Source organism: Macrotis lagotis, chromosome 3 (assembly GCF_037893015.1).
Source record: "Macrotis lagotis isolate mMagLag1 chromosome 3, bilby.v1.9.chrom.fasta, whole genome shotgun sequence".
In the NCBI taxonomy this organism is placed as follows: Eukaryota; Metazoa; Chordata; class Mammalia; order Peramelemorphia; family Peramelidae; genus Macrotis; species Macrotis lagotis.
The window spans coordinates 247,925,871-247,945,646 of NC_133660.1; the positions used below are offsets into that span (position 1 = coordinate 247,925,871).

Below are 19,776 nucleotides of genomic sequence, written 5' to 3' on the forward strand. Positions count from 1 at the left end.
ATTTTGATCCTTCATGGGACAAAAGTAATTGTGGTCAGATTCTTTTTCTTCTGTTGTTTGCTCATTTCTCGAGCCTATGACCTGATTTACTGTAATTTCAAAGCTTGGGGGGGGGGGTTGAGAGACTCCCCAGGGACCTTAATTCCTTCAAAGTCTTATTAGAGACTCTGACTGCTCTCCTGGCCTGTGCTCTGATCTGTGGATGACCACAAGTGCACCCTTCTGTTCCAGAGCTGTGAGGAGGGTCCCTGCTCTGCTGTAGTAGGGGGCCCCAGTTGGTGATCTGGATCCAAGTATGGGCAAAGCAGCAGAGTCCTGCCTCAGGCAGCTGCTGTATGACTATACAAATTCAGGGGGAGTGCTGCCCTGAGGCCCATGCTAAACTGGGCTCTGTGCTCACTCTGGTGTGGCAGTTTTCCCACCCAACTTTACAAGCAAGCTATCCTTGGCGATCCCTGGGCTGAAGTCTGGAAACCACTCATGCTGCCACCAACCCCGGAGCCTCTAGGGACCTAGGACTGTCTCTGAAAGGCTAGAGTAGGTGGCTATGGTATGGGCTGTGTTATGACTCTTTCCAACCCTGGACTTCTTCCAAGGATCTTCCAAGTTGTCTTGGACTGGAAAATTGTTTCACTCAATCTTTCTGTGGGTTCTGTCCCTCTAGAATTTGGTTATGAGTCATAATTTTATGGCATTTGGAGTGTCCTGGGGAAGAGCTTCCAGAATTCCTGCCTTCATGCTTGGTCCCATCTTGATCCCAGCCCTGTGTACTTTAACTTAAAATGGAACTCTTTGCTGAATTTCAGAAGTAGTTAGGAACTAACTGCAAGAACCATCTCCTGGTACTCATAACCCCAGAAAAAAGATCCCAGATACAATAATCTGGCAAATACCAGTCTTTGTCTGAAGACCTCTATCAAGGGATAATCCAATTTCTTCATTTATGTAAGGCTCTAATGGACATGTTTTCTTCCCTTTACATCAAATTCAAGTTTCTCTCTTTGTAATTTTTCATTGGTCTTGATTTGTTTTCTGAGCTTGAATCCCTTTCCATACTGTCACTCTTTCAAGAGATATCATCTCCCCTGTTATTTCTTCTGCTTTCCAGATATTCAAATGTTCTCCATCCTTTAGACTGATCTGCTGAAGATGAACTTAAGGATCTTCTCTATTCTGGTTGAGCTCCCTTTCATCAATGTCCTTCCTCAAATGGAACTGAACACAATACTCCTGATGTAGTCGCCTCTTCTTAATGACCTACTTTCCTGAGTGTCCATTATAACTTACAAAATATGAAAAGTTGAGTTCAAATTAATTATATTTGAGCATAAATGTTGAAAAGGGATAAGGGAAAAAGCATTTATTGCCAGCTACTCTATACTAGACATATTTGCAAATGTCTCATTTTATTCTCAAAACAACCTTGCAAAGTGGGTTAAGTGACTTTTTTAGGGCCACATAACTAGATATCTGAGACTGGATTTGAACTCAGGTCCTCTGGACTCCAGGCCAACCATTCTAGTGCCATTCTGTGCCATTCAGTAGCTTCCAGAAGTGCTTAGAGGATTGCCAGGAGGTTCAGTAGATAGAGCACTGAGCATAGAGGCAGTAAGACTCATCTTCCTGAGTTCAAATCTGAACTCAGACACTTATTAGCTGTGCGATCCTGGACAAGTCACTCAACATTGTGTTGGCCTTGGTTCTTCTGTAAAATGAACTAAAGAAGGAAATGGCAAACTATTCCAGTATCTTTACCAAGAACATTCCAACTGGGGCCACAAAGAATCAGACATGACTGGTCAACAAAAGCTGTTCCATCTAACTAGTTGACCATGCCTTAAATAATAGCTTCTCTAAACTAGGGGGAAAAGTTTTAATAACATTTTGGAGACAAATTAAGTACAGCTATCTGAAATCATAAATCATCAAATTTCATTTATTTTCTCTTTGCAATCGATAAAAAATTACATTCCATTTTTAATTTGAGCAAGAATTAACATAAAACGTGTATTTCTCTAGTCTCCCTCACCACAAATTAGTCTAAAAGGAACTCAAAAGTTTAAAAAGCAATGAAAAATTAGAACTGATATTAGCTTTAAAAAATTAGAGATGGGGTTGATCAGAAAAGGAATTTCATTAACTTTTTTTTCAAATATACATTTTTCTTATATCAGAAAGCCAGCACATCATGGCATAATTCTGGCAAATCGAATATGTTAGGGTCAAGATTCAGTCTTTTGGGTATGAAATTCCAAAAACTTTACACAGGACCCACAAAAATACCTTGACTAGAAATTAGAATATAAAAATAATACTCTGAAGTCATCTAATCTGATTCCTTTTACAGAAGGAAAATGAGGTTCAGAAGGCAGTGATCTGTTCAAGTCATATAGTTAATAAGAAGAGCCAAGAGTAGACCCCAGGCTCCTGGCTCCCAGTTCAGTACTATGTATTACAGAAATATCAAGTGAAACTGCTCAATTGAATTTGAAAGTCTTACATGAATTAGAGTCCCCCCATAAAAATTCACTTTCATTAAAATTTTATTAAATGTCTGGTAGCTGGAATCAACAATGACTTCTAAGTAGGTGAATAAATGCCAATTTTTCTCTTCTGAAGCACTGAATGGGTGAGAATTCTTGTGATGGGCAAGTGAAGAAGTAGAGGATTTGCAATTAGAGGTCTTGAATTTTAATCTCAGAGTTGCTTCCTTTCTATTGTGACATTTCAAAAGTTCAAGAGACATAATTTCTGGGTAATTAGTCATTTAATCAATAATACTAGTATTTTAATAAAGAAGTCAGTAGTACTCAAATATCAAAGACAAGCATAGCAGTGGGCTATACTTTTGGAAGAGGGCTATCCCTGAGGGTGGCAGTCAACTATGATTGGTTAACAATGAGAGGATGAAAATTACTATGATGAGCTGGAATGCAATTCACTTGCATGTCATGGCATCATCTCTCTGACATAAAGAGATAAGACAGAAGGGCAAACAACAAAAGGTAATTTACTTCTAAGTTAACTCCAGGTCTTGAGCAATCTAGTCAAAGAAAATATCTCCAACCAAATCTGAGTAAAGCACAATGGGCTTCCTCGTCTGGGTGGGGTCTGAGCAATTAGTTGAAAAAGTTGAGTAGCTAGTTGGCTGAATAGAACACTGACCTTGGAGTCAGAAGGATGGGAATTCAAATCTAGCCTCTCAGAAACTTGACACAATAGCTGTGTTACCTTGAGCAAGTCACTTAACCCTGATTGCCTTGCATTTAGAGTCATCCCCAACAACCATTGCACAGAGATGGCTCCAGAGGAGAAAGTGAGGCACAGTATCCTTTCACTAGCTTGTCATAGCATTGCCTCCCTGATGTCATGGTCTTGTTTGAGAAACAAGGATAAACATCATGATGTTAAATTAATCCAAATTCATTATCAGAAATGTCCTTCAAGAGAGAGAACTTTGAAATGATGAATAGAGAAGAAAGGGCCATTAATAATCCTTACTTTATGTTAAGTAAAGCAAGTCCTGACCTCCTTGGATCTCAGTTTCCTCAGTTGGAAAATGAAGAGTTTGGATTACATGGTCTTTAAGATTTTTTTCTGGTTCCAAATCTTTTGAAGTCTTACTCTTCCCCTACCCCTTTTTCGATTCAGGAGAACCCTAACTACCTTTAAAAAAACACATGGGGAATGGTTCTTATTGTTCATTTATATTGGCATGAGAAGGCTCTTTTTATTGTAGCTTTTAATTACTCAATTTAATTTTATTAAATAATTAATAATTTTAATTATCGTAGCTATTAATAGTTTTTGAAAGTGTAGCTATGGCTAAACAAGACTACTGTCTGGCAGGAGAAGCAACATGATACTTACTAGCTGTAATTCTGAAACTGGCCCCTCAGACTTTATCTACCATAAGCAACTCCCTTGGGGCTCACCCATGAATAGGCTGCTGGATTGGTCAAAGGAGATTGCCACATTGGATTTCCCCAAATTAATAAATTTAAATTCATTGAACTTTTGTACATTTAGTTTATTTTTTTATTAATGATGTCCTAAACACTTTGAAATCTAATGGTGGCATTAGTTATTTTCAAATTATTTTAAGGCCAATCCAAATTTAGATAAGGAACAAATTCATCTAGTGTAAGGGATGCTTTTAATATCATTTCAGCATGAATAATTTTGAAATAAATGGAGCTTTTCCCCTACGTTTCAAATAGGTTTTTTCTTCATGTTCTCAGCACAACTCAAAAATAGCTTTCCAAACTTTCTCTTTGAAACATAGCTAATTAAGACTAGTTTCCCAAATAATACACAGGTGTTATATTTAAATATCTATTTTAAAAAGAGGGACAGCAAAATAGTATGGAGGATAAAGTTTGTCATACCTCAGTCATGTATTAGTTATGTGACCCGGGATAAGTCACTTATCTTCTCAATGCCCCAGGCCACTTGTGTTAAGACTAGTTTAGAGACCAGTTCCATAGGTAAAGGGAGTTTCTAGATGGAAAATTCACCAAAGTGTCTGGTCTACACAAATAAATAAATAAATAAACTGATATTGTGCAAAGAGACCTGGAATTTTTTTGCTTCATAGCTTCATTTCTAAACCGAGGGGCATGGGTCATTTGATGATCATATGGTCCTTTCCAGTTTTAAATCTTGGAATCCCTCTGACCCATAACTATTGTTACTTAGGGAAATAATGGAAAGCTTCATGAAGATATCCTTAGAGTTTTAAATCATGAGTAAAAAAGTCAAAGGATGAAGATGGATCAGATAGAAGTTTCAGGCTCAGGAAATAACATGAACTAAGGTGAAGAAAATTGGGAATGAAAGTGTTGGGTATATAGAGAAAGTAGTGAGTGATTGTTATAACCTACAGGAGTTAAGGAGTACTCTATGAGATACAGTCGGAGATGAAGTCATTCAGGGACTTGGGGTTAAGGGACATCCTTATATGTCAAACTAAGGACTCAATTTTAGCAATGATTTTGAACAGTGCCCCTTCAATATGCTAGGGAGATAGAAATATAGGCCTGCAACAGAATGGCAGCAGTTGGTGAGGAAAAGGAAGTGATGTTGAAAGAAAATAGGGGTGGTGGCCAACATGTTGAGCTCAAAATCAGAAAGATCCAAGTTCAATCTAGCCCCTTCCAAAACACATTACTTATTCAACACTAGACAAATCACTTGGCTTCTTTCAACCAGATGATGAGAGGATTAAACTGAATGACTTGTGAGCTCTCTTACAGCTCTAAATTAATGACCAGATGTGTGAATTCAGAGTGGTACAGATTAGATATGAAAAACTAGGCCACACTGAGGTTTTAAACCTAAGCAGATGGTGATGGTGCCAGAGACAAAAGTGGTGAAATCAGGAGGAGTATGTTTTAGGGAATTTGTTGCTGAGGGCAAGGGTGGCTGGAAAAGGCAGAAGTAGCCAGTCCAAGAATACAGGCATATTTCCTGGACATTCCTACAGATCAGTGACTTAGATCCATGGGGTCCATGAAGAGATCTTAAAATCTTTAAATGTGAATAGGAAAAAATTGCATCTTTAAATCACTCTCTTTGGTTCTCTGAAACCATGTTATATTTTATGTATCTAAAATCATTATTTTCAGATGGGGTTCCTAGGCTTCACCAGATTCACAAAGGAATCTTGTTAAGAACCTCTGTCTTAGAGCAAAGTTAGAAAAAGAAAATATGTAACCAATTTGGTCAAATTTGATATTTTACTATACAACTATGAAAACGAGGAGTAAAAAGGTTTCCAAATCATGCATGTTCCAAAAAAACTGAATCTTAAAAAGTTTGAATTATACTATTAATTTCATGCAGAAAGGAACATATGGTCATTTTTATATATGAGTATATTACATATATTATACATATATATAAACAAAATTATAGTATCTGTTGATATATATAAATGATATAAACCTTTACTGAGGTGAGATAATTGGCTGGTACTCTTTGAGTTTTTGCAAGAATTTTTTTAGTTCCCTGATAATCATCTGGGGTATGGGAAAAATACTGATCAGGGCGATAAAGATATATATGTGTGTGTGTGATTATCTCTCCATATATCTATCTATATATATATCTATATATATCTATATATATATATATATATATATAACATGTATGTATATATACATATTTACATATAAAATGCATTTACATATATATATATATATATATAATATATACATAGAATACAATGCATAAATATGTCAGTATGCATATGTGGATGTAAAAGGGTACATCACCCAAATGTCCACACATTGATATTCTCACAAATGAAAATTAAGTGAAATTACACTTTGCCTTAATGGTAATTCATTAATAGATTGTTTTAAAATGACTATAGAGTATATACTTTGACAAATGTTAGTAATCTATTTATAACAAAAGTCTTTGAGAAATAAATCTGATCTGTTATCTATGTAAGTACAGCACTGCCCTCTTATGGTACCAAAAAGGACCAAGGTTTAAATTCAGAAAAATTTTCTTAATAAAAATCACCTACCTCAACATAATTTATGAAACAAATAGAAAACGAATCAGATTAAATCTTTTATTTACTTACAAATAAGCATTCAGTGAATCAAAGGATATGGGAAAGATAGGTTTCATGTAAGCCTGCAAATTATTTTTCAGGTTTTTTCCTTCTACTTAGTCATTAAGTCAGAATAAATACAAAAATGAACACAATATATATCAGCAAAGCTATAAATATTCACTTAAATTTTTTATAAAAATATAGTTGAAACACTGATTAAAGATTTAATCGTTACTACCCAAAGCAGAAATATATTATGCAGTATTATTTTATCTTAGTAAAATCACAAATATAACCCCTGCCTTTCAGAATAGCTACTTGTGCAAAAATAAAGAGACTTTCTTGAAAAGTTTTGGCCATCTTGTTAAACATTTAGAGGCTTGTCTGCTCAAAAAATAAAGAATTTCCAGTATACAGTTTACTTATCATTTATCACATTAAAACAGAAGAGTGTCAATGTGTTATATGCAAAAGCCACATTATGAAGCGCCAGTTGATTGCAGTTTTCCACAGGTTATTGGCAGTGGTCTTATCTTCCATTTGGCACACATTTTTATGAAACTGTCCACTAAAAAATGAAGAGATATATATTACTTTGATATGAATTTACAGGAATAAAAATTTTGGTTTGATAATGCATAAATAGGAGTAGTCACATACTTAGAAATACAAAATGAATTCTGTAAAGAGTTAGCAATACTGCTCAAGATATAAATTACACCAAAGTGAGAACTGAAAGTTGTAAGATCAACTAATAAAGATCTATATTCTACTTGGAGACATAAGAAAGTAAAATAAGGAAAAACTGGTAACCTATCAATACAGTTCAGTTTTAACCCTAGCTTAGGGTAAGATTATAATTGTAATGACAAACTGCAAGACTATATTTGAGGGGCAGTTAAGAGGTACAGTGGATAGGGCACTGATCCTGGAGTCAGGAGGACCTGAGTTCAAATTCAACCTCAGACACTTAATCATTATTTAGCTGTGTGACTTTGGGCAAGTCACTTAACTCCAATGTCTTGCAAAAAAAAGGGTATTTGAAAAAAACTGGGATAGATAGGTAGACACACAGGATCTTAGTCCCATGACTGAGGGATTAGATATAGTTATATATCTAATAAATATATATATATATATATATATATATACATATATATGTCTTAATAAACATAGATATATTTAAATAATTATTATGGGCTCGGGGATAGTGCTCAGAACAAAGATAATCGGTCCCTATGCAGTCACAAATAGCCGTTAAAATAGAAAAGGATGAATTTTGTCTCGTTCAAGATTGCATTTTTGACCACTTGTGAGGATTAAAGTACTTATGAGGGTATGGATTATTATGGTCTATCTGCTTTTACATTCCACGTTTACTCACTATTTTTGTTATGATGGTGGTAAATTATAGGACTGTAGAGGACTGTATAGGATCTTTATAGGACTGTAGAGATCATCTTCTCACACCACTCATTTATAGAGAGCAGAAAAGCAAATAGTTAACATTTGTGCAGTGCTTTGGGGTTTGTAAAGCCTTTATATGGTACCTCATTAGTTTCTCCCAATCATCTTGGGAGACAGTCAAATCAGGAAGAACTGATTTAGTGTCATTTACAAGCTGTATGCTTTTCTTCACTATACTACAAAGAAAGGCAAAAAAGTTCCTGCCATTGAAAAGACAAAAGTTCTAACAGGAGGGACAATATTGAGATAATCTCTAAAGAGCAGAGACTAGCAATAAAGGGGTTGGGGGAATAAATGACAAAGTTATTTGGCAAAAGAACTGGACTGGACCTTGAAGAAAAGTCAGGGAAGATCCTTCTCATTTTATAGATAAACTAAGGCTCAGAGGTTAGATCACATGCTCAGGTGCGTTTCCTTATAAGGCAGGATTTGAAACCAAGTCTGACTGATTCTCAGTCCAAAATTCTTATCTACTGCAACAACTACCAGCCTAGATAAGAAAATGGAGCCTCTATGAGGTACAAGAGTCCAACCTACTGAGACATGTAAAAATCTGGAATTCAAACCCAAGTCCTCCCTACCTCCCAAACCAGGGTTCTTTCTGCTATACCTGCTTTCCCCCCTCCCCTAAATTAAGTATGATGCTTTTAAACACTAACAAGAATAGTGAAATAGGCTTCATTAGAGCTACACGTGTAATGTGCTATAAGGCCCTGAGTAAGTAAAGCCAGTGACTTTTCTCTTCCTGCTTTCTCTCTCTGTAAATAATTTCAGGAAGAAAGTCCTAGAAGAGAAGAAAGGTCCATACAGGCTCGATTCTATTATATTAATATATAAAGCATTTTTTTTATTATAAACCCTGGGTAAAAGTGAGATTTTTGACAAAAATCCTACATCAATAAAATTCTTATTGATGTAAAAGCATCTATATTGAAAATAAGTATTTCCTATATTTTTCATTTCATTAATCCTACAATGGTATTTAAAAGAATAAAAGGAAAATCATCAATTAAATTCTGGTAAATTAACACAATTTAATTTTATATAATTAAATCTTTGCTTCAAACTTCCTAGATTTTAATATATTTATAACATAATAGATAAAACTCTAGATAGCATTAAAGAAGTTAAAAGTCAGATGTAATCATAAATAAAATTAAACAAAATTATATCAATTCAAAAATAAAAACTGCTATTGTATTGCCTCTACCAGATGACTAGAGTGCTCTGGCACTGTATCTCAAAAACATAAAAATTTGGAAGATAGCCTTGCAAAAATATGGCTATACTTCAGTCTCAAATAAATTATAATTAAAATTCAATTATACTTGAATAAATTATATATACATAATATATGTATAAATAATACATTTTATTTATTTATAATGTACATACACACATAGGTATATATATGTATGTGGGTTTTCTTATAAAAGATATGTCATTAACTTGGCTTTTTATATATTCAAATAATCTTATCTCCCTCTAATTTACATCCCTAAATCTGGCAGATATTATTTTTTCAATTTTCCATCTGATAGCTGAATATCTATAAAAGAAAAAAAATTACATCTTAAAATTTAATTTTCAAAATATTAAAAAAATTTTCCCATAAATGAAAAACTAGTCTGCAAGTTACATTCTACTTTAAGTCACAAATTCTTAACCTTTCTTGTATTCTGGAACCCTTTGGAAGTCTGGCACTCTTGAAATGTCTTATCCAAATGTTTTTAAATGCACAAAATGCATAGGATCACAAAGGGAACCAATCATATTAAAATGCAATTACCAAAATATAAAAAATATAAAAAAATTAAAAACCACACCCTCAGCCTCCAGAGTCAGGAGGTATCTTTACACTTACTCGAAGCCCTCCTTGTGATGAACCACCAGAAGACATCTGTTTTTCGATTTTTTCCTTTCTTTTCCTCTTTTCTTCTACAGAATGCAGATTTAAAATTCCTCGATTTGAAGACTTTAGGAAAAAGAAATCAGTATAATATAAATGAATTATATTGTTGTTCAAACACAAAATGAAAACCAGGTGTTTTATTAAGTTATATGTACAACAATAGTTCGCCAAGTGAAGAATGCTCATAATTGGTTAACCAGACTTCTCATCACTGGTCCCAAAACTATGGGTTGCAGATCAAATCAGCCATTTGCTTTGTCAGTCAAAGCTAAAAGTAGTCTTTATAATTTTATATGAAGTTATATCACATGTAAAAAATGTAAAATTCATTCTTAACTCATGAGTCTGAAAAAATCAGACTTGGGAAGACTTGGTTTTACTCAAACCATTATTTAACAAACATACTAATATAATCTTTTCTCAAAATTTTTAGCCTTCCCTGAGTGGCTACAATCATTTCTTCATTCAACATGTATTTGTTCTAATAAATATTTAAGTGGATTTATTTTTAATCTATTTAATTTATATTTAATTTATTTTTATTCAAAATATTGTTTATTCTGCCTCAGAGTCAATGACAGAACATATATTTAATTATATAGGAGGTCAAAGATAATTAAAGTTCAAGGAGGATGATTATCACAAATTTAACTACCAGGAGATTTTTTTTTCATTCATAACCCATGAAGACAAACTGCTAAGACACCGAGGGACTGTGATTCGAAACTTAGCAAAGCCAATGACATCATGAGTACTTGAAATATTAGATTATTATCACACTGACCATCATCTTTGCTTTAGTCTGAGAGGAAAATAAAAAAACAGATTGGTGTATTGGGCCTCAGACCACATTCACATCATATATCAGACACCCACTTTAGAAGCAGGCTGTGATCTTCACATCTCCATCTTCTCCTGGAAGTGTCCTAAATTCTAACTCCCCTCTGATCTTTGAATTCACTCTTTTTTTTTTTTTTGATCAGGTACCATCTGTCCTGCCCATGCTCCCCATGGTCTGGAGGGCTTTGACATCTTATCCACTCTTTTGCACTTGTTAGAAAAAATCTCAAGCCTTTCACTTGCATGAAGCTTCTTTCTTTGTATGTCCTTTCCCTTGATTAGAGGGTGAGATTCCTTGAGGAAAGGTACCCTTGATTTTCTATTTTGTGGACCTAGTACTTAGTACCTAGTAAATCGTTAACATTTTTCCATTCCATACAATATATATTACTAAAAAAATTGCATGTAGAATTTTCTTTATCAATTGGATCTTATTTTTAAAATAATTTATAGGAATTGTAGCATGAATCTTTTATTTAAGGTAGATTTTGAACTTAATGGGTTTCTTTTTGGGGGTCCTTTTAAAATATAAAATATATATACACACACACAAAAAAAATTCTAATACATATAATGGCAAATATTTTTAAATAGTTCCAAATAATCAGAACCATATTTTTCAAAACTTACCTCTCTCTGTCTTCTTTCTGCAGCTTCTGCAAGTTTTAATCTTCTGTCTTCCTGTGAAAAATTGATAAATTTTTTTTTTAGAAAATGATCATGAAAATCTCTGAGAAAACAGACCAGTAAGTTACCACGTTAACTCAGGAAGTGGTGTTTTGCAATAGGAAGAATTCAGGCCTGCAAACCAAACCTTCAAACTGGGCAGCCTGCTCTGCCCGTTAGACTTTGGGTCAGTTATTTTACACCACAGAGCCTTGTTTTCACTTATGTAAATGAGATAGAGATACTAAAAGGCTGGCAGGACAGAGGACTTAGGGCTTAGCATGAGACCCATCTCTGGCCTCCTCCATCTCCTCCCAAGCCTGGAATACACAATGTCCTCTATCCCGGGCTCAAAAGACTCTTCTTTTCTTCTAATCTTAGCTCAAGTACCATCTTCTACAGACATCTCTCCTTGACTTTCCCAACTGCTACTGGCCTTACTCTCACCCAACTTAAGTTCATTTTGGTAATTTTTGAGAAATCTAGACCAAGAACAGAGATGAAGACAATTTAGCTGGATCAGAGAGTATAGGAAGAGGGGTAGTGGACAACGAGAATGGCAAAGAATTAGGGCTAGGTTAAGAAGAAATACAAAAGCCTACTAAGAATAGTATATTTTCTGGATTTGATAAGGAGTCATGGGATTTATTAAATGGGAGTGTGCAGAGTGATATGTGCTTGAAAATCACTTTGTGCCCTGTATAGGAGATGAATTAGAAGAGAAGATAAAGGCGATTTCATGCAGGGAGGACCAGGAGATGAAGATGAAAGGTTATATAGAAGGTGACCAGCAAGACTAGTTTGAAATTTTGAGTAGATGAAGTGAATAAATATGCAGCTGAAAGATTTTAAAAGACAAGCTGGGGAAGTTTTATCTTTTCCTAAATGTAACAGGGTGTTACCAAAATGCCTTGAGAATGTGCATAATATTGTTAGACTTCTCCTTATCTACAGAGTGGATAGAAAGCCCAAAGTACTATGAAGAGGGTCAAGTCAAAAGGTAATCCTTATATCACCTTCCAATGGAGTGTCAACTATGGGAGTGGGCAGAAAGAAATGGGAGTGGGAAGAAAGAAATGGCAGAAGAGAATTTGGGGTAATATTTAGAAAGTCAGAAACAATGTGAGAAGTGGGAGAGGAAAGGAACACAAGGGTTACAGAAGACAAAAAAACCAAACCAGTGTTTAATTAAGAAAGGATTGGGAAATAAAATGATAGAGGGGGTTGTCATGACTAGTTTAAAAAATGTTTTTTTTTTCCTGTTGCCATTTTAAGGGTGTGGGAAGGTTCTGGGAATATAAGCATGAGGGAAAAATTGAAAAAGGGTTGTTGGCCTTGGGAAGAATTGCTACCTTTTTATCACAGACTAAAGCAAAGAAGGAAGCAGTGTGTGGACTTGGGTATTTAATAGCAAGAATTCCTTTAGTGTATAGAAGGTTTGTTGCAAAAGGCCCAAATAAATACATAAATTCATTGCAATCCTGAGGTTTTAATATTTTTCAGGTCTAGAAATGGTTATTTCTTTTTCTGACAAGCAGTGCCAGAATAGTTTACATAGGATATAAACACAAGCTCAAAGCCCCAATGATGACATCTACACATTTATAATTGAGCTGAAAAGACAAGACATACACTGTATACAAGTGAAAAGTTACTTGAAGTGCCAGGGACCGAAGTTAGCTTGCTCGCGATACAATGTAGGTCCCTTGACTCCCGAGCTTCTGCAGCTGCACAGAGGTTTCTCAAGAGACCTTTGGCCAGCGAAGAACTGTGTGTCCCTTGAGTTTCCTAGGAGTCCTCTTTTAGTATATTGATGTAACCATAATGTCAGAAAAAAAGATCTTTCCATAAGATGAATAAATTGAATGGACATCTGTATTACCATAAAAATGAGGCAGAACCATATTTTACTAATGAATTTTACAGTAAATAAATATAAATATAAATTGATCACAGTACAGTAAGTAGTACCATGAGGAGTACCGTGAGAAGTTTTCTAATTAAGTGACTACTTCTAGAAGTCCTGAAAATATAAAACTGGAAAATAAAAATGAATGTGAAGAACAATCTTCTCTACTCAAACTACAATTTATGAAATTCTGCCAATGAATAAGAAAACATTTGGTGAGAAGTGGCCAGGTACAGAAGAATGTGGTGGATAAGAGAGGCAGAGAACCTGCAATCAAACCCTCGCCACTTGCAGCTTGTGTGACTTGAAGCAAGGCCCCAGTTCTCCAGTCTTCAATTTTCCGTTTATAAAAAGTGGCTGATTTCTCAAGTTCATGCCAGTGTTGACTCTATGGTATAAATTTAAACTCTAAATTTCTATAGCCTGATAAAATTCAGAAGCCAAAAATCAACCAAAAACCATTGAAATCCTCAAAGAAAACAAAAACTAAATACTGTTAGACAAATTGCCAAAATAGTTAAATGACAAAAAAAAAAAAATAATTTAAAAAGAGGGAAAACATGACCGGGATTGATCGGGGGAGGGAGGTGCGAGGTAAGTAAAATCTCCAGCTGTCATTCTCTCTGATCCACCATCATACAATAGAAAGAAACATTATAGTGTCAGAAGATCAGGGTTCAAAACCCGTTTCTATAACTTAGTACCTGGGGAACCTTAAGTTTGTTAACTTCTTTGGGCCTATTTTCTCAAGTGTAAAATAAATGTTTTGGACTTAATTAGTCTCTCAGGGCCTTTCCAATTAATCTCTATGGGTCTTTCCAGCTCTAGACTTTATTACAAACACAGATACACACACCATTCCCACATCACATACATTATACACACAACCACAAATAACCTGCTATAACCAAAAGGTCCCTCAGACCAAGGCATCCAAGGAAGGGGAAGCCACTCCCTGGGGAGCCAGTTCATTACACTTTGAGACAGCTCTTACTGCCAGGGAAGGCAGCCTTTCCCATCACCCTCTTTTCTTCCAATAAGTTTGAAATTTCATCTTTGTTGTTTCAAACTTTCCATCAAGGTTGAAAGGACCTTGCCAACTTCCTTATATCATAGCTCAATGAAGGGCAAGAAGACCCACAGGGAGTATTTGCTAAATGAGTCACATGGGCAAATTTGCAAAACTTTTAAAGGTTTTAATTTATTTGATTTTCACAACCAGGCATGGCAAGTAATGCATGGTTTATTCTTCATTTAGCGGAGGAGGAAATTGAGGCTTAGTCTCAGAGGTTAAAGGCTTTGTCCAGATCACGCAAACAGGAAGTTGCAGAAGCAGTGTCAGGACTCAGTACCCTCTTAAGGCCTAACTCCTTCAGGGCATCTCTCCCTCTACCATGAAGAGTTCCTCCAAGTTAGTCCTGTTTGAGTTCAAGATCCCACCTACTGGATAGGAGACCCTGAGCAGGTCACCTCTCACACTCCAGGCAACTTTCCAAGAGTGGAAACTGCAGAAAAGGTTCAGACTGTTGCACTTTTACAGAGTACTGTGTCCTGGGAGTTACATAAATTACCCAAAGCCCAGGTGCTTTCTCCCTATTCTGATCCTCATCTTTAAGAGAGGCAACATGTGGGGGTGGCTAGGTGGCTCAGTGGATAGAGCACCAGCCCTGGAGTCTGTAGTACCTGAGTTCAAATCCAACCTCAGACACTTAATAATTACCTAGCTGTGTGGCCTTGGGCAAGCCACTTAACCCCATCTGCCTTGCAAAAAACCTAAAAAAATATATAAAAAAAAGAGAGAGAGAGAGAGAGAGAAGCAACTTGGGATAAAGAACAGAGAGCAGGTGTCTAAGCAAAGAAAACCTCAACTACATAATCTGGTGAGTGGAGAGAGAGCAGACTTCAGCGCCAGGCAGTCCCTTCTCTCCCATAGGGATTCCCCAGGGTTAAACCATGAACTCCTTAGAGCTCTAGATTTCTCTTAGTCTCTCATCTGTCCTGGAGAGGGAATTTCCTCTCCAGGGAGGTCTCAAAGCCAGTGAAATAATGGGCCAGTCCTGATGCCATAATCCCAGCAAGTCTAAACCCATGAAAAGAGGTAATAAAGGCACAATGAATAGAGAATCGGTCTCAGAGCCAGGAAGAGCATAGTCAATCATTATCTCATATATGTTATTTCTGATATATATATATATAAATATATATACATATATACATACACACACACACACACACACATATATCTCCATCCATCCATCCATCCACCCATCCATCTATCCATCCTATATACATACACACATACATCTGTATATATATATATATATATATATATATATATATACAATTCATCCATATATAGACATACACATACACATCTATCCATCCATCCATTCATCCACACATGTACACACACACGGACACGTGTACATACACACGTGTGCATATACGTATACACACATACACACACGTGTACGCACACATGTGTATACAACACATAATGCTATACACATGTACACATACATATATGTATGTAGACATATATACATACATACATATATATCTATATATATATATATATCTATATATATATATATCTGTATGTATGTCAAATGTGGATGGATGGCTATGTATCCGCTGTGCCCCCTGGGCCGGCGCTCTCTGCCCCAGGTGCCAGCATGGCCCTGGGGCGCCTCCTCCGCCCTCCACAGTCGCTTAGGAGCAGGGTTTTCTTCTCGCTCGAGCCCTACAGGGCCGGGAGTTGCGTCCCCTCGCCGGAGCACCCCCAGGCGCTCAGTGAGAGCGCGGGGCGGGGGCGGCTGTGCCCGGCTCGGGCCCGGCCCACCCACCGGAACGGCCGCGGCCCGCCGGGTCCGGGCTCGCGCGGCCCCAGCACGCACAGGCCCCCATTGTCCGGCCGCGCAGCTGCGCCCCCCCCCCCCCCCGGACGCGGCCTCCAGCTCCCCCAGGCCCGGGGAGGAGGGGGAGAAGGCCGGCCGGGCGTGGGGGGGGGGGGGGGCGGTCAGGGCCACCTGTGGCTCCCGGGCCGGCTCCGGAGGGCCGCGGGGCCGCGAGGCCTCACTTACTATGTCCGGCGGCTCCTGGGTCCCGTCTCCCAGGCAGGGCAGGCACAGCCCCATGTCCGCGCCGTGTGGCCTCTGCCCCCGCTGCCCTCCGCACAGAAAACGGGGTGGCCGGGGCCCCCGCCCAGGCCCCGCCCGCCTGGCCCCGCCCAGGCCCCGCCCGGAGCCCGGCCCGGCCTGCCCTCACCTGGGGTGCCGGAAGAGTGGGGAGGCAGGTATTGGAACTCGGGGGGGGGGGGGGGGAACGGCCAGTATAACAGACGGAGAGGCGCGCACACTCCTACACCCCCAGATCCCACCCCCACGCCCCCACAATACGCCCCCACATCCTCCCCAGACCCCCCAGATCTACCCACTCACACCCACTCTCTCACACACACCATATTCATTTCACAGATAAAGAAACTAAGGCACTGGGAGATGAATTCCCGTCATGAAAGTGTCTGAGCAGAGCCCTGACCAGAGCATTCCAACTTGTCCACCTGTTAGAATGCAAGGGCCCAACAGCATTATAGAGTAGCAGGTTTAGAGTCATGAGGATGGGAAGGGTCTCGAGGAGACAGTGGAGTCAAATCCTTTGTTGTTGAAGCCCAGAGAGGTTGTGACTTGGTCACAGACCTTAGTCACCTCAAATCCTGCCATCTCCAGTCAACCTAGACTGAGCTGGCTCCCAAGGAGAAAGTGAGATTGGTGACACAGCACCCCCTTCTCAAGTTCAATTTATTTTCTTGTCCTGGCATCACCTCCAGAAGGAAGGATGGACATCATCATCATCATCCGTAGGTAACAGATGGAAGACTGATAAAGAACTTTCTTGTATTTTTAAGTACTTAGGGCTGAGACTGTGTTTAAAATGTCTTGAGCTAGGATTTAAACACAGGCTTTCCTCACACTAAGTCCAGAATCCTATCCACATGTGCCTTGTGGTTAGATTTTGAAGGTCTGATTCTGTAACTCCCAATCCACTCCATTTTCAAAGAGCAATAATAGCAGACAGAGCAATTTCTCTGAAAGGGGCCAGGTTAAACTGATAGCTTCTTATTGTTTCCTGAAGGAATTTATATGGATTTATTCTTTACCTTGCTCAAACTCCCATCTTCTGTTAGACTTATCCTGCCTTAGCAAATTTAAGTTCTGTAGGGGTGGTGATGAGGAATATCCAGACAAGCATGACTCTTCATTTTATCCCCATCCAGGAATTTAGGCCAGTGGACAAAATGTTTAATGAATCAAAAAATTGAATTGAATTTTTCCTTCCTTTTTTATGAGAGGAAAAATATTTTCACTTACTGATCTTTCCCTGCTTTCCTTGTTTGAGGGACTTGCATTAAAAAAAAAAGCTTAGAAGATAAGCTATTACATAGTATAACAAAAACACTTATGCAAATATAGTTTTAAAGCTCTTTGAAAATTTTAGAGGCATGTAAATGTTTTTGCTATTTTGTCCCACTTTTTTATAGTTTCCACCACAAAATGCTACTCTTGTTACCTCGTGCCTATGAAGATAAGCTCCTCAAGGGCAGGCCAAGTTGCCCCAAACTGGAAAGCCTTCGAGAACTGCCCTGGATATACATCATGTCTGCTGTGAGAAAACAGGACATTGGCACCACTTTAACCTCACAGGTAAACAGGGAGATTACCTAGATTTGGCCCATGATTTCTGATTTTTCCTCCTTGTTGAGAATTCTCACCTATTTCCTAGCTTCCTCTCAATCCATTTTCCCCGTATGCACTAGGAGGTGATTAATTAATGACTTGTTTCCTGTAGTGGGCCCAATAATTTGGTTCCCTACAAACAAAATGATATTATTATTATTATTATTATTATTATTATTATTATTATTATGTGCCATTTTCAATACTTTGTCCTCAGGCTATAGGGGTCTATTTCTTAAAGCACACTATAATCCATATAAGGGTTAGTCAGTTCTGACTAGGATACAGAAGTTGTAAGTATAGCTTAAATACCTTCTGCCCAACTTGAAATGGGCAAATCCCTTGAACCTAGTCTTTCTAGCTTTGTCACCGCTTACTTTTCTTACCCTGTTTGTTGCCAAGTGTACTTTAGGAAAGTGCTTATTAATTGATTATCAATTGTGCAGGAATGGGCACAATTGAATTATGATTTTGTTGAAATAAGCTTGTGGCTTCCTGACTTGACTACTATACAGAGGAAAATCTTCTTTTGGCTCTTGTCTCTGTTATGTTTTTTAAAAGTCATGAAATTTCACACCTTTCCTTCAGCTTCCAGGCATAGAACCCTATTGAACTGAGTTTTCATTCCTACTGAATGAAGAGTCAATATAGTCAAAATTGCAGAAAGCCAATTTCCAGGCCTTTTTTCAGCCCTTGGCCATAAGCTGGTCTCTTAGGAAATGAGAAACATAATCACATTAAAAAACACACTACTAATCTTATAACTTGTAAGATATCAGAAGAAGCAAATAATTTTGTAGTTGCAATATAACTAAAAAACAAGCAAAAAAGACAAACACCTATTGCTAAGAAAAGTGGCCAAAGTATATAAAATCCTATCTTAGGTTTCTTTTGTTGATTGACATTCTCTTATGTTTAACTAGAGAAAAAATAATCAATTGCTTGAGAAATGAGGGTTACTGTTTATTCTTCTAAGAATCTACTTTCATATGTCTTGATATTATGGACTTTTAGGATGTTAGAAGAATAGTTTTGTACTTTCAGCACAGATATGTCCTGATTTAAATATTAAAAGGCAATAAACTTCTGCATACTTTTTTGAAAGACTTTGTTGTAAATGGTTTTATGATTTGTTCATTTATTGAAGATTCTTTTTTTCTGTATTTTTGTAACAACTATTTCTTGGTTTGCCTTCAACCTGTTAGTCTCCTTTTTAATCTTTTTTTTTTTGTCCAGACATCAAAGATGCTTCACTTACAACCATGGATGTTCTCCAAGGCTCTGTCCTGTTCTCTCTTCCCCTTCCTCCTTCCATCTCTCTTTCACTTTCTCTGTCTTTTTTCCCCTCCCCATTTCCCCCTTTCCCTCTCTTGCTTCCTTTCCCTAACTCTCCTCCTTTTTCTTTCTCTCCCTCTCCTTTTTTTTCTCTTTCCCTCCCTCTCTCTCTACCTCCCCCTTTTCCTCCTCTCTCCCTTCTTCTAAATATCCCCCCATTGCATTGGATCAGAGCTTGTCATCCAAGAGATAGAGTCAAAGTTTCTTGTGGGATGAGATAAGGATGATGACTGATCAAAGTGAAGTGACATGTTTTGGGAATATCTGGGAAATAAAGTGAGGCCTGAAGGTTTTATCTTTTATTGTTCACTCTCTGTCCCTTTCCAATATACTTCCTTATCAA

At 37.5% G+C, this 19,776-nt stretch overlaps 1 protein-coding gene across 1 annotated transcript; it reads right to left on the reverse strand.

Annotated features, from left to right (window-relative positions):
* Positions 1-6,964: 6,964 nt before the first annotated feature.
* SVIP (small VCP interacting protein) lies at positions 6,965-16,595 on the reverse strand. Its single transcript, XM_074230395.1, has 4 exons — positions 16,446-16,595; positions 11,418-11,468; positions 9,900-10,010; positions 6,965-7,136 (listed from the first exon to the last, which is right to left on the reverse strand). Exons 1-4 carry the CDS (start codon positions 16,497-16,499, stop codon positions 7,122-7,124), a joined length of 231 nt encoding a protein of 76 aa, XP_074086496.1. The 5' UTR covers positions 16,500-16,595; the 3' UTR covers positions 6,965-7,121.
* Positions 16,596-19,776: the final 3,181 nt, after the last annotated feature.

Bases quoted from the DNA above. Each gene is read 5' to 3' on its own strand.
- SVIP (XM_074230395.1), bottom strand. From the start codon at position 16,499: ATGGGGCTGTGCCTGCCCTGCCTGGGAGACGGGACCCAGGAGCCGCCG. The intron at 11,469-16,445 runs GTAAGTGAGGCC...AATTTTTCACAG, and splicing joins CCCAGGAGCCGCCGGACATA to GAAGACAGAAGATTAAAACT. The intron at 10,011-11,417 runs GTAAGTTTTGAA...TTTTTCCTAAAG, and splicing joins CAGAAAGAAGACAGAGAGAG to TCTTCAAATCGAGGAATTTT.